General features: G+C 29.3%; 1 protein-coding gene across 1 annotated transcript in view; it reads left to right on the top strand.

The window, feature by feature from the left end:
• The window catches only part of Megf8 (multiple EGF like domains 8), a 195,422-nt gene that overhangs the window by 113,417 nt on the left and 69,693 nt on the right, over positions 1-12,312 (top strand). The window contains exons 25-28 of the mRNA XM_075355891.1: positions 2,776-3,045; positions 6,617-6,817; positions 9,156-9,342; positions 9,446-9,627. Of these exons, the coding sequence (XP_075212006.1) occupies positions 2,776-3,045; positions 6,617-6,817; positions 9,156-9,342; positions 9,446-9,627 (840 nt within the window). The remainder of the gene's footprint in view (positions 1-2,775; positions 3,046-6,616; positions 6,818-9,155; positions 9,343-9,445; positions 9,628-12,312) is intronic.

Below are 12,312 nucleotides of genomic sequence, written 5' to 3'. Positions count from 1 at the left end.
TAAAAAATCTAAACATATTGTAAAATATCCTTCATTGCAATCTGCAATCAAGCCTGTACATCACAGTAAAATTATTCGAGTTCCTGAGCCACCTGTGAATGTATGTTTTGAAAGCAGCATTGAAGAATTTTTTCAGGTAGTTCTGAAAAAAAAAAGCAATGATTTTGATTTTGAATTATCTTCCAATAAGCCACATCTTATATCACAAGATGAATTAAACGACTTGGTTAGGGATTTAATTTTACCAAAAAATCAAGCTTAACTGTTAGGATCAAGACTGCAAGGTTGGAATTTACTTAAAAAAATACAAAAATTTTGGGCTTCAAAGCCAACAAAAAGAACTTTCTCAGTAGTTTATTGATGAAAATAATTTGGTTTATTGCACAAATATTGATGAGCTTATGTTGCAATTAGGAAAGTTCATAAACCTGAGGGCTGGCGCTTTTTCATAGATTCATCCAAGTGTAGTTTAAAAGAGGTTCTACTACACAACGGTAACAAATATCCTTCGATATCAATCACTTATATAGTATAGCAGGAACATATGTGATGATTTGAAAGTTATAGAGCTATTTTGTTAGGCATACAGTTAGACTATACTATGTAGGTGTGTTTTCTTTGCAAATGGGATAGTGGAGATAAGGATAAACATTATGTTACCAAAGAGTGGAAGAAACGAGACAACTTAACTTCAAATGAGAAAAATATTATTTATGAGCTCTTAGTTGAACCCAAAAAAATATTTTCCCCCTCCCCATATCAAGCTAGAACTAATGAAATTTTTTTTAAAAGCAGTGCAGAAGGATAGTCCCAGATTTTTCTACATCAGTCAGAAATTTCCAAATGTAAGTGAAGGAAAAAGAAGGAATAACTGTTGGTCTTCAAATAAGAGAGTTGGTCAAAGATGATGTATCTATCTCAATGTTAAATAATGTAGAAAGTGCAGCATGGGCTTCATTTAAAGACATTTGCAAAACATTTTGCGGCAAACAAAAATCCAACACTTACCACGATATTGTTAATCAACTTCTTACTTTATACAGAGCTATGGGATGTAATATGTCTTTGAAAATACATTTTTTCCCGAACAACCTTGGAGACTGTGATGGACAATTTCGGTGATGGAAAGCCGCTATAAAGGAAATGGAATGCCAACATGCTAGCCAATTACTGTTGGGCATTAATTCGGGATGCGCCTGAGGATATTTATAAAAGAAAAGCATCAGTAAAATCATTCTAACATATGTATAGCCATGCAAAATTATAAATTTTACAGATTTTAATTTATTTAAAACTAAGGGTGATAGAAAAAATTGTATTTACAGATCTGTAATGTAAGCAAAAAAGCAATTCAAGAAATGGTATCACACTTAAAGAAACACTAAAAAAACTTTTTTCTCTATCAGTTTTATTCAATAATAACAATAAAAAAAATATATGAAAATTAATCAGAAGTTATTAGTGAAATAAAATTTTATGTACTTTTAAAATGTGTATAATTTAATAGGCATTATTATATATGTGTATATGTAATAGATTGGTGAAACATCTGATTATTTAATATTAATTGAAAGATAAAATTTAGAATTGTATTATTTTTGGATTTTTTAGTTTAATTTCTGTTTAATTTTATTTAATTATTTGGGAATTTCTGTTTAATTTTATCTTCATTAAAGTTAACTACAGAGTGACTGAAAAATAAACCTCACAAGAACAACATATATACTGAGGTATACATACCCAATCTTTAATAAATTGCAAAAAATTTTTATCTTTTAGTTGATTACTCCTTTGATATTGTTGGACAATATTCTCCCTAAGTCGCAGTTGATCATCATTTCGTTTATTTGTTTTTTGTTGCCAGTCATTTAATTGCTCTTTGGTTTGATATAATTCTTCTGTTCTTAATTTGTGTACACGTTCCCTAGTTTTCAAATTTTCCCTCTTTATATTCATCATCCTCTCTTAGTCTTTATATTCTTTCCTTAGTCTTAATGTTTCCTTCATCTTTATATTTATCATCTCTTAATCTTTTTATCCTTTCTTTGGTTTTAACATTTTCTTCCTCTTTATATTTAACATCTCTTAATCGTTTTATTCTTTCTTTGGTTTTAACATTTTTTTCCTGTTTATATTTATTATCTTCTCTTAATTTTTTTATTCTTCCCTTCGTAACATTTTCTTCTTCCTTTTCTTATTCATCTTCTTGTCATTCTTTTGAGATATATTTCTTCATGTTATTTTTGTTTTTCTTGTATGATTGGTTCTTTTTTATTTTTGCTTAACAAATAATACAATAATAAAAACTGAATATTTTACACTGTAAGGTAGAAATTAACATTTGTAACCAGTATACAGGAGTTCACTAAACACAATAGTTAAATTATTATTAACTTTTATTTATACAACACACCAGAAATCTGAAACTTTTGTTAATCAGCAACTCACGTAGATACAAATAATACTGATCTAGTGATATGAGTAATAAAGAGACTTTTACTCTATGCTGATATTTCATGTAAGATTGTTGAATTAATAATCGTATAAATATTTGATGTTAATAAAAACTAATATTTCAGCAATTGTGTAACTGTCCACTTTATTAAAGAATTGAAAGATAGTACCCCACTTTCAAATGAAATAAGTTTAAATGAAGTGTACCAAAAAATGTGTATATGTAATGTAATAGGCCTACAAGGAAGTCATGTGAAGTCTACTTCAGATTTTTTGTGTATATATAAATTTGTTACTACTCTTTCTTGTTTTATTCTGCAGGCTTACGGTCGTTGCTTATGTGCTGAAGGCTGGGGAGGTCCAGAATGTAAAGTTCCTCTTACTACTTCACAATTAGTTTTTACTGAATTGTTCAACTCTGATCATTTATCAGATAACCTTGATCATTTACGGAAAATGTTGCCACGGTTTGGTCATTCATTACTCACCGATAGAAGAGGATCTCTATGGTTGTTTGGTGGTTACTCACTTTCTCACGGTCCGTTAAATGACATAAGACTGTTTGATACAAAAAATAATACATGGATGCAGGTAAGGATTTGTTGTCATTATAAAAAATAATAAAATGGCATGCCCTGAATAATTTGGTAAACTGTATTCCTTTTAAACTTATAAGATTCATACACTTGGAACAATTTAAACTATAGGGATTAAAAAAAATTAAGATTTTTGTAAAGTTAAGAAAAAATTCTATGTTAGCCACGTTTAATAAGCTGATCCCTGTATTTTTTTTATTTTTATTTTGCCAAAATTCAACAACACTGGGTACAGTTTCAATGTAAATTTTTTGCATTTATAAGTGGGTAATAGCAGTCAGTGTCAATTAACGTTTTCTAAAAATCATAATAAAAAATAAAGAATTTTTATTTTGATTGATTTCTTATTGAAGGTATTTGTATTAATTTATTTTTGTACTAAATGGTAATCAATCGTTTTGAATCTTTTTTGTGATATAAAACACATTTTTTTAAATTGGTCATTATTTTAATGGCTTGTATCAATGAGTGGTATGTAAGGAATTAAATAATAATAATAACTGAAGTTACGATTAACAAGAAAAATTTATAAAAGTGAACATAGTGAAAAAAATGTTTTGTAAACATAGAAATTGTGGTAACTAAATTTAAAATCCGTTGCAGCTGTTTGCCAACTTCAGGGCATGATTAAGTATGCAGAGTGCATATTTTTATTCTTTTGTGTCATAGATCATTTGGTTTATTATTAAAAAAATTGGTTTTATTCCTTTGTGTTCTGTGCTAGTCTTTTAAATTCAACATATTTACTCCATTATACTTCCTCAATTACCTGTTCTATACATTACAATTAGTCTTCTACAATTGTCATCTCTAAACATCCCACTATTACCAAATTAACATGTATCTTCTAAGATATAGCCTGTAAATCTAGTCCATCACTTAACAAGATTCTGCCTTAAATTTCTTTCCTTAACCAATTTTTCTTCAAAGTTCTCTACATTTCAAAGCTTTGTTTTCCTTTAATCCATATTTCACCATCATAAAGCACTACACACCACAAAAAATATTTTTGATTAAGAACTACTATTTTATATATATATATATATATATATATATATATATAATACTAATACACTTTATTTTGCATGTAAGCTATCATTGCATGCGCTAGTCATTACCATACTTCATCCAGCCTTTGTAATTTTACTACATAAATAATAAAATTTGGTGCTTGTGGTGCATTATCTTCTCCTGTCTTGACATTAAATTTTTCATTAACCATCTTTTTATCTCATTTGGAACACAACATTTAAGTCACCTTTGTTTTTCTTACTTATTTTCAAACTGAATTTTTCTCATAGCAATAAATTTGTGTGATTTATTATCTCTTCCATTTTGTTTTTTTCATTCTCCAAATAGTAATGTCATCAGCAACTGTAAACATTTTTATAATAAAAATAAGTATTATTTTTAATAATATCAATGGTGATATTAATTTTTATATCTTTATTCGTTTTTTATAATTATAATCTTTTATGTCATCATTTGTATTATATTTGTTATGGCATTATTATGTCTTGTTTTGGTAATAATATTTATTGTACTTTCTGTGAAATAGATGAAAGCAATGGAATAGAACTACTCGGAAAGTAACTTCTGATTCGTTATTAAAAAAAACTATTTTTTATATATATTTTTTAGTTACTTTTCTACACAATTGCAACTTAAATTAAGGCACTAGTCATACAAACCAGTTTTTCTATTCCCTCATCATAAAACTCTGCCGCCTGTGAACTAAGCCAGGTAGTAACACCGTTTTTCAGCTTCTCGTCATTTCAAAATGCTGCGTCACCAACCATTTCTTCATTTTTAGGAAAAGGTGATAATCACTGGGCTAAATCAGGATTATATGAAGAATGGTTTAAAAACTCCAATTTAAAACTGTCGAGTTTGTGTTATGAAGTAAAACCATGCCTGAACTCAGTATGCCATATCGTATGTTTTGTACGGCCTTCACAATTTCTTCAACGTCTTGCACTAAGTTTCAGCATAAACTATCATGCACTTTTCCTTAAAATCAACCAAGACCACACCTTTACGGTTCCAAAAAACCGATGCCATCAGCTTTTTGAAGAAAGTCTATGACAGGCCTATACTGGTTTTAGAGGAAAACTGGTATGCTCCCACTGCATTGATTGAGCTTTTGATTCCATGTTAATAAATTTACTCATATACCATGTCTCCATGGTGTCTGTTATGATACGATCAAGGAATTCATCCTTCTTGTTATGGCAATGATGAAGAAAGGTTAGTGCTGATGACAACCGTTCTCTTTTTTGTGTGTTCATCAGAAAGAAGCTTAGGCACCTGGCGAGCACAAAATTTGTGGATGTCTAGCCTACTGGTTACGATTTCATACAGCACTGTTCATGGTATGTGAAAAAGAATTTGAATATTTCTGTTATTGTGAATTGACGATTTTCTCGAATTTTCATATCAACACTTGCAACAAGTTCATCTGTAACAATTGAGGGTCGATCACTTCTTTCATTGTCATGAATGTTTGTTCGACCTTCTTGAAACATTCAGCACCATCGTCTTACTGCACTGTCACTCATGATATTCCCTCCATACACTGCACAAAGTTCACGATAAATTTCAACAGCCGACAAGTTTTTTGTGTGAAGGAAATGGATGACGAATGCCTTCACAGTCGGCGGGATTTTCTATGACAGCAGCCACTTCAAATTAGAGTTTTACAGGAACAAACAAGCGAGTAAAATTTCCAACAATATTACTAGAACTGTGCTGAACTGGGCTATTTAACTGTGCAAAGATAGAATCACCAACCCTCCTCTTTTGCATAATACCAACGACCAGAAGCTAATCTCTGAGTAGCCCTTGTATATTCTTATCTCGTTCCTTTTTAAATCGAAGCTTAATTTTTTCATGTTCTACACTTACAACAACTACTTGATTCTTGTTCAGATTATAAATAACTTCTCTATCTTCATTTATAGTTGCTTTTTTCCCATAATGTTATTAATAAACATTTTATTCCGTTTTACATTATCAGATGCTTTCTCTAGACCTACACATCGGTGGCTTTATTCTTTTAAAAAAAAAGAAAGATTCTGTCTTCCAAAATGAAAAGACTATTTTTTATGCACTATATAGATGTTTATTTTTTCATGACAAATAGAAGCATTGTTTTTCAGATCTTAGTAATAAAACTAATTCAATTTCTTCAGCATATATGGCAGTAATGCTCGTTAATTTTAACAATGTTTTATTTTGAAAAACTCTTTAAAAAACTATTACCAACAACATTCACGTGAACAAGAGTTTTAAGTACATTACACCCTTTAAAAGGATTTAAATTTGCTATAAAATTTTCAAAATATGAGAAGTAATTACAGCTATTATTTCTGGTACATGAGAACTTCTCAGTGTCACTAGTTCTCTCAGTATTGGTGTTAAATGTAATAAATATAATGATTACTTCAGCGACTGTACTGTTTATTATACAGTACTGTTCATATTACTATTAAAGTTAGGATAATTCTGTTAATATTTAAGACATTTTTTTTTTTGTTTATATTCCAATTTTTTCCTTTTCTCTATAGGTTACAATAGATTCAACAAATGATGCAAAAATGCCAGAAGGAAGATACTTCCATGCAGCAGAAATTGTGCACTCAAGAAGAGAGATTTTTGTATTTGGTGGCCTGTCTCAAAAGAATGAAAGTATAATCGGTCTTACGAACAACACGCTTAATGATTTTTGGAAATTTAGTTTAAAAAATACACGTTGGGTGAATATAAAGGTCTGTTGAAAGATAATTAATTTTTTACAATTTATTTACTATGACAAATCTGTTTGATAATAGTTAACAGTTCATTACTTCTAAATAGAGTTCAACAAATTATTAAATATATCTGTGTATTTTTAGCAGATTTGCATCATATCAGCAGTTTTTATAATTATTTATAAAAACTGATTATTTTGTTCTCACTGCTTATTCTTTTCAACTTTTTCACATTAATCACTTTCATAGAGATGTTTGCTTCATCGGAACTTATAAAATTATGTACGTTACATTAAAAACATATCTTAAAAAAATTTAAATATTGAGAGATATGTTTACTTTCTCGATACCATTATAAAAAAAAAAATGTTTTATCAGAAAGGGAAAGAATTTTATTCTGTGATAATATTTAACATGAAAAAAAGAAAAAAGAAAAAGTAGCAGATAGATGATTATTAATTTTTATAAATATCTGCTTTTTTTCTACAGCAAGAAATGTTGAAATTACAATATTCTTGATCAGCATGGGTATTTTATAGACTAAATAATTTAATTTTTTTCAGTAGCAATTGTTAAATTGATATTCTCCACAGCATCTTGATTTCCATTATTCTTGAACCAGTTGTTATCAATAGTTTTATTGTTTCATTATTGTAACTGAAACTATTAAAACATACTAATGATAATTAAGTATTCTTGTTCTTCAATCAAATGGTTTCAATCGGCAGACTGTCTAACTGGACCATATGAAGATTTAAATATTTGCTATTATAAAATGTCACTCATTTGTTTAAAGTAAGAATAACTTTAAGGAAGCAAAAAATTAGTTTTTTTAGGTTTAAAGAAATTGATTAGGGTGTAAAAAAAAATATTGAAGTTTAATTATAATCCAATAAAAATGAGTCAAATTAGCAGTGTCTGTAAAAAATAATTTATCAAAATATTACCGAATGATGCTATATTTTTTAGCAATGTCAACAACTGTATAACACCTCAAACTATCTCCTGAGTAGGAAGTTAGTTTCTCACTTTTTCCTTGAACTATATCAAAAACAATTGCAGTTGGAAAACTAAAATCAGCAATATTCATGAGTTCATGAAATCACTATATATCCTGTTCTTCGTTAATTATACAGTAACTAATTGTAGTTAACCTATAAAACTAGCATTACACTTTAAAGTAATAAAAGTACTTGAAAAAACATGTAGGAAGTATTGTGCCTAGAAAAAACTTGAAATATTCCAACTTATTATGTAACAATCTTAGTAAAAAATTTAATATTGAAACTTCCTTTTATGAATCAGGTTTTTTATAGTACACAAAGTAAATTGGTTTCTGTGGATGAACTTTCAGTTACTTCTCGCTTTCAAATATAATTTTATTTTCTCCTTAGTTACTTTTAGCTTATACTCTTTCATTAGTTAATTTCAACCGTTAAGTTTAGGCAGTAAATTTTTTTCCAAAATAATGATATTGCATATAAAAATAATTTTTTCATCTTTTCGTTTATTATTTCTTTCACATGAGTATTCATCGCTGATCATGAACCATCTGATGTTAATGAGTTTATTCTCAATAAACATTTTGATAATCAACATTTATGTGACCATCGTCATTAGCCATTTTACACATTCCTTCCCATAACACTTTTCTCCCATGGATTCTGATTCTTCCATTATATCAATAAATAACTTTTCTGTTAAGCTGTCATATGTTTTTCCATCAGCTTAGTTATAACAAAGATAAAAAGTATTATGCTTCTTATTTCTCCAAAATTATACATTATTTAGCTCTCTCTATTGTCATTCTTTTTCTCTTGCAAATAATTCTAACAAATACTTTGTTTTGTGACTTTTCAGGGTTATTTTACCATATTTTTTTAACCTCTGCCTTATTGCTTTCTTTTTAGGCATTATCTTAAATGCCTAAAATTGTTTTAAGGCCTGCTATATTTTATTTAATATACAAATACATTATAATAATCATCTATGTTTCAGTGTTACTATTGAAATGAGTTGCATCTGGGAATAATGGTTCTTGACAAAATAAAACTTACCTAAATTTTTTTAGCTTAGTCAGATTTTTATTAGTAATAGAACAGGAAGTGTTTAATTACAGACTGTTGTATTATATTTATTTTCTTAGTTAGTTATTCTGTTTAATTTTTAATATTGTATTTCTATTACACCTTAAAAACCATAGGGGAAAGAAACTTAGTTATATGTTTTTAAATCTTATATTTGTAAGAATCTTTTCTGAAAGTTAAAATCTCTCATAGTTATTGTGTTTAAACCAAGAATTGAATAAAAATCTCTAATCCATTTTATTATTGGAAATAATGTTTTTCTGTTTTAGACATCAGTTGAACCGCCTCCACTAGCCGGCCATTCTTTAACATTACGTCGACAAGGAACCGGTTCTGAAAGTCTAATTCTAATTGGTGGTTTCAGTCCTCGTTATGGTTTTCTTAATAGCGTTTGGGAATTTGATCTTGAAACAGAAAGTTGGACTGAATTGGCTTCTACTGGAAACGGTCCCTTAGGTAGGTCATGTTGTAACATACTAGTGAATGTTTTAAATTTTTAGTTGAGAATTTTTTTTTAATTGAGGTGAATAACTTATCAAGAAAAACAAATATTTTTCAGGTGTTTATGGCCACAGCACTGTATATCACGCACCATCTATGAGTTTTTATCTATTTGGTGGTTACATGTACGGAGTTAATCAAACATTTGTCTCTGATAAATTATATGCTTATCATTATCCTAGTCGTGTTTGGTCAATTCTACCAACATTTGATGAGTATAATCCTCCTCGTGCACACCTAGTAAGTATTTGACATAATAAAGTTATTTTACAAATCGATGTGGTTAATTATAATTTTGTGAAACATAGACATAGATATATATAAATTTTGATTTATCCACATCTTTTTTTAAGAATCTTATTTTATACTGTTCTGCCATAAAATTCTTAATTTTTTTGGTTTGATCAGACGTTTTAGATATGTATTTATGAATATTCAGAAAAAATAATCAGAAAATAAAGAAGCTGCAAAAATGATCAGCAGTGTAGTCAGATTAATTATTATTATCAGACGGTCTTTGCCTAACAGATACACTGTCAAGAATACTATCCTGGATGGTTTCTTTGGAATAAAGGTAAAGATACACCTCATTAGGGGCTTCATCATAGCGGTCTCTTCACGATCGCATCTCTACTGACTAGTAAGAATTTATTTTTAAATTATTGTGGAAATAGGATAACATGTTTGCACAATTTTTAGTATTCTTGCACTATGTTTGTGTCTCTGTAAAATCAATGGATGCCCTGAGATTTTCACACAATAAGGGTGTAAAGTGATCCAGCTCAGGTGTGCGAGTGACATCAGGTATATGGCAGTTTGAAAAATTCAAAATGGCTTGGCTTTTTCATGACATTTTTCCAGGATGAAAAACCAGAAATTTTTTAATTTCTTCAAATAAGATATCAAATTGAATAGCTTGAAAAGAAGTTTCTAAAAATATAGGTTTTCATAAAAGTAGTATATGTATGCTTAATAATAATTGCACTGATAAACATAATTTTTGTTTCCTAACATGCGATACATGATTTTAACCTGGTTTTGGTGCTGAAAACAAATATGAACTCAGAAACTTTCTATCACCCACCATTTTTTTTAAATTTTAATTAAAGGAGTTTTTCATTTTTCAACATATATTAGCATTTTAAGCTCCTATATCGTATTTTGTTAGCTCATTTTTTATTGTTTAACTTTGTTAACATAATTTGTAAGCTTTAAATAAACAACAATAGACAAAGAATTAAATAATATTGTAGTCACATATTATGACATCATATCTAGTACTGAAGAGTAAGCCTTCATGGACAAGATTAATCATGTCTGTGCAAGTTGAAACATGTAGCTGAAAACACAGCTGTGTTATTTGTATTAAGCACTGGATTTAGGAATGAATTAATTTTCTTCAGTCATATTGGTGTTTACAGTACAGTGTTATAATGCCTCAAAATTGAGTAAATGAAGTGGATGCCTTTTGTTATGTATATGGTGAGTTTACCGTAAAATTAAATAGAAAAAAACATTACACCTTTAATTAAAAAAGCATATCATTTGTACTTTCAGTGTAAAATTGATGATCAGGAAAAGACGTGGGCTCCTCAAATAGTATGCACTAATTGTTCTGTATATTTAAGAGGATGGCTGAAAGGTACACGGAAGGCTTTGCCACTTGGTGTACCTATGGTTTGGCTTGAACCAAAGGATCATGTAACAGATTGTTACTTTTGTTTAACAAGTGAGTTTGGAATTTCTAAAAAATTTAAACGTATTGTAAAATATCCTTCATTGCAATCTGCAATCAGGCCTGTACCTCACAGTAAAATTATTCCAGTTCCTGAGCCACCTGTGAATGTATGTCTGGAAAGCAGCAATAAAGAATCAGGCAGTACTGAAGAAGACAATAATGATTTTGATTTTGAATTACTTTCCGATAAGCCACATCTTTTATCACAAGGTGAATTAAGTGACTTGGTTACAGACTTAAATATATCAAAATATCAAGCTGAACTGTTAGAATCAAGACTGCAAGGTTGGAATTTACTTCAAAAAAATAAAAAATTTTGGGCTTTCAAAGCATATAAAAAAGCTTTCTCAGTACTTTATTGATGAAAATAATTTGGTTTATTGCACAAATATTGATGAGCTTTTGTTGCAGTTAGAACAGGTTCATAAACCTGTGGGCTGGCGCCTTTTCATAGATTTGTCCAAGTATAGTTTAAAAGTGGTTCTACTACACAGCGGTAACAAATATCCATCCTTTGATACCAATCGCTTATGGTATTAATTTGAAAGACATGATGTGGTGAAAGATGTTCTTGAAATAATAAATTATAAAAAATATAGCTGGAACATTTGTGGTGATTTGAAAGTTATAGCTATTTTGTTAGGCATACAGTTAGGCTGTACCAAGTACATGTGTCTTCTTTACAAATGGAACAGCCGAGCTAGAGATAAACATTATGTTATCAAAGAGTGGAAGAAAAAAGACAACTTAACTCTAAATGGGAAAAATATTATTCATGAGCCCTTGGTTGAAAAAAAAAAAATATCCCCTCCATATCAAGCTAGGACTAATGAAAGATTTTGTAAAAGCAATGAAGAAGGATAGTCGCGGATTTTTGTACATCAGGCAGAAATTTCTGAATGTAAGTGAAGGAAAAATTAAAGAAGGAATATTTGTTGGTCCTCAAATAAGAGAGTTGAGATACAGAGCTATGGGATGTAATATGTTTTTGAAAATACATTTCCTCCACTCATCTGGATTTTTCCCGGACCACCATAGACGTAATTGACAAACACAGTGAGCGTTACCTCCAAGATATTTCGGTGATGGAAAGCTGCTATAAAGGGAAATGGAATACTAAAATGCTAGCCGATTAATTTGGGATTTGCCTGAGGCTATTTATAAAAGAAACGTATCAGCGAAGTCAT

This window comes from Lycorma delicatula, chromosome 2 (genome assembly GCF_047948215.1).
Source record: "Lycorma delicatula isolate Av1 chromosome 2, ASM4794821v1, whole genome shotgun sequence".
NCBI classification, from domain to species: Eukaryota; Metazoa; Arthropoda; class Insecta; order Hemiptera; family Fulgoridae; genus Lycorma; species Lycorma delicatula.
The sequence above is the reverse complement of the archived record's forward strand: the minus strand, read 5'-3'. Positions and strand labels throughout refer to the sequence as shown.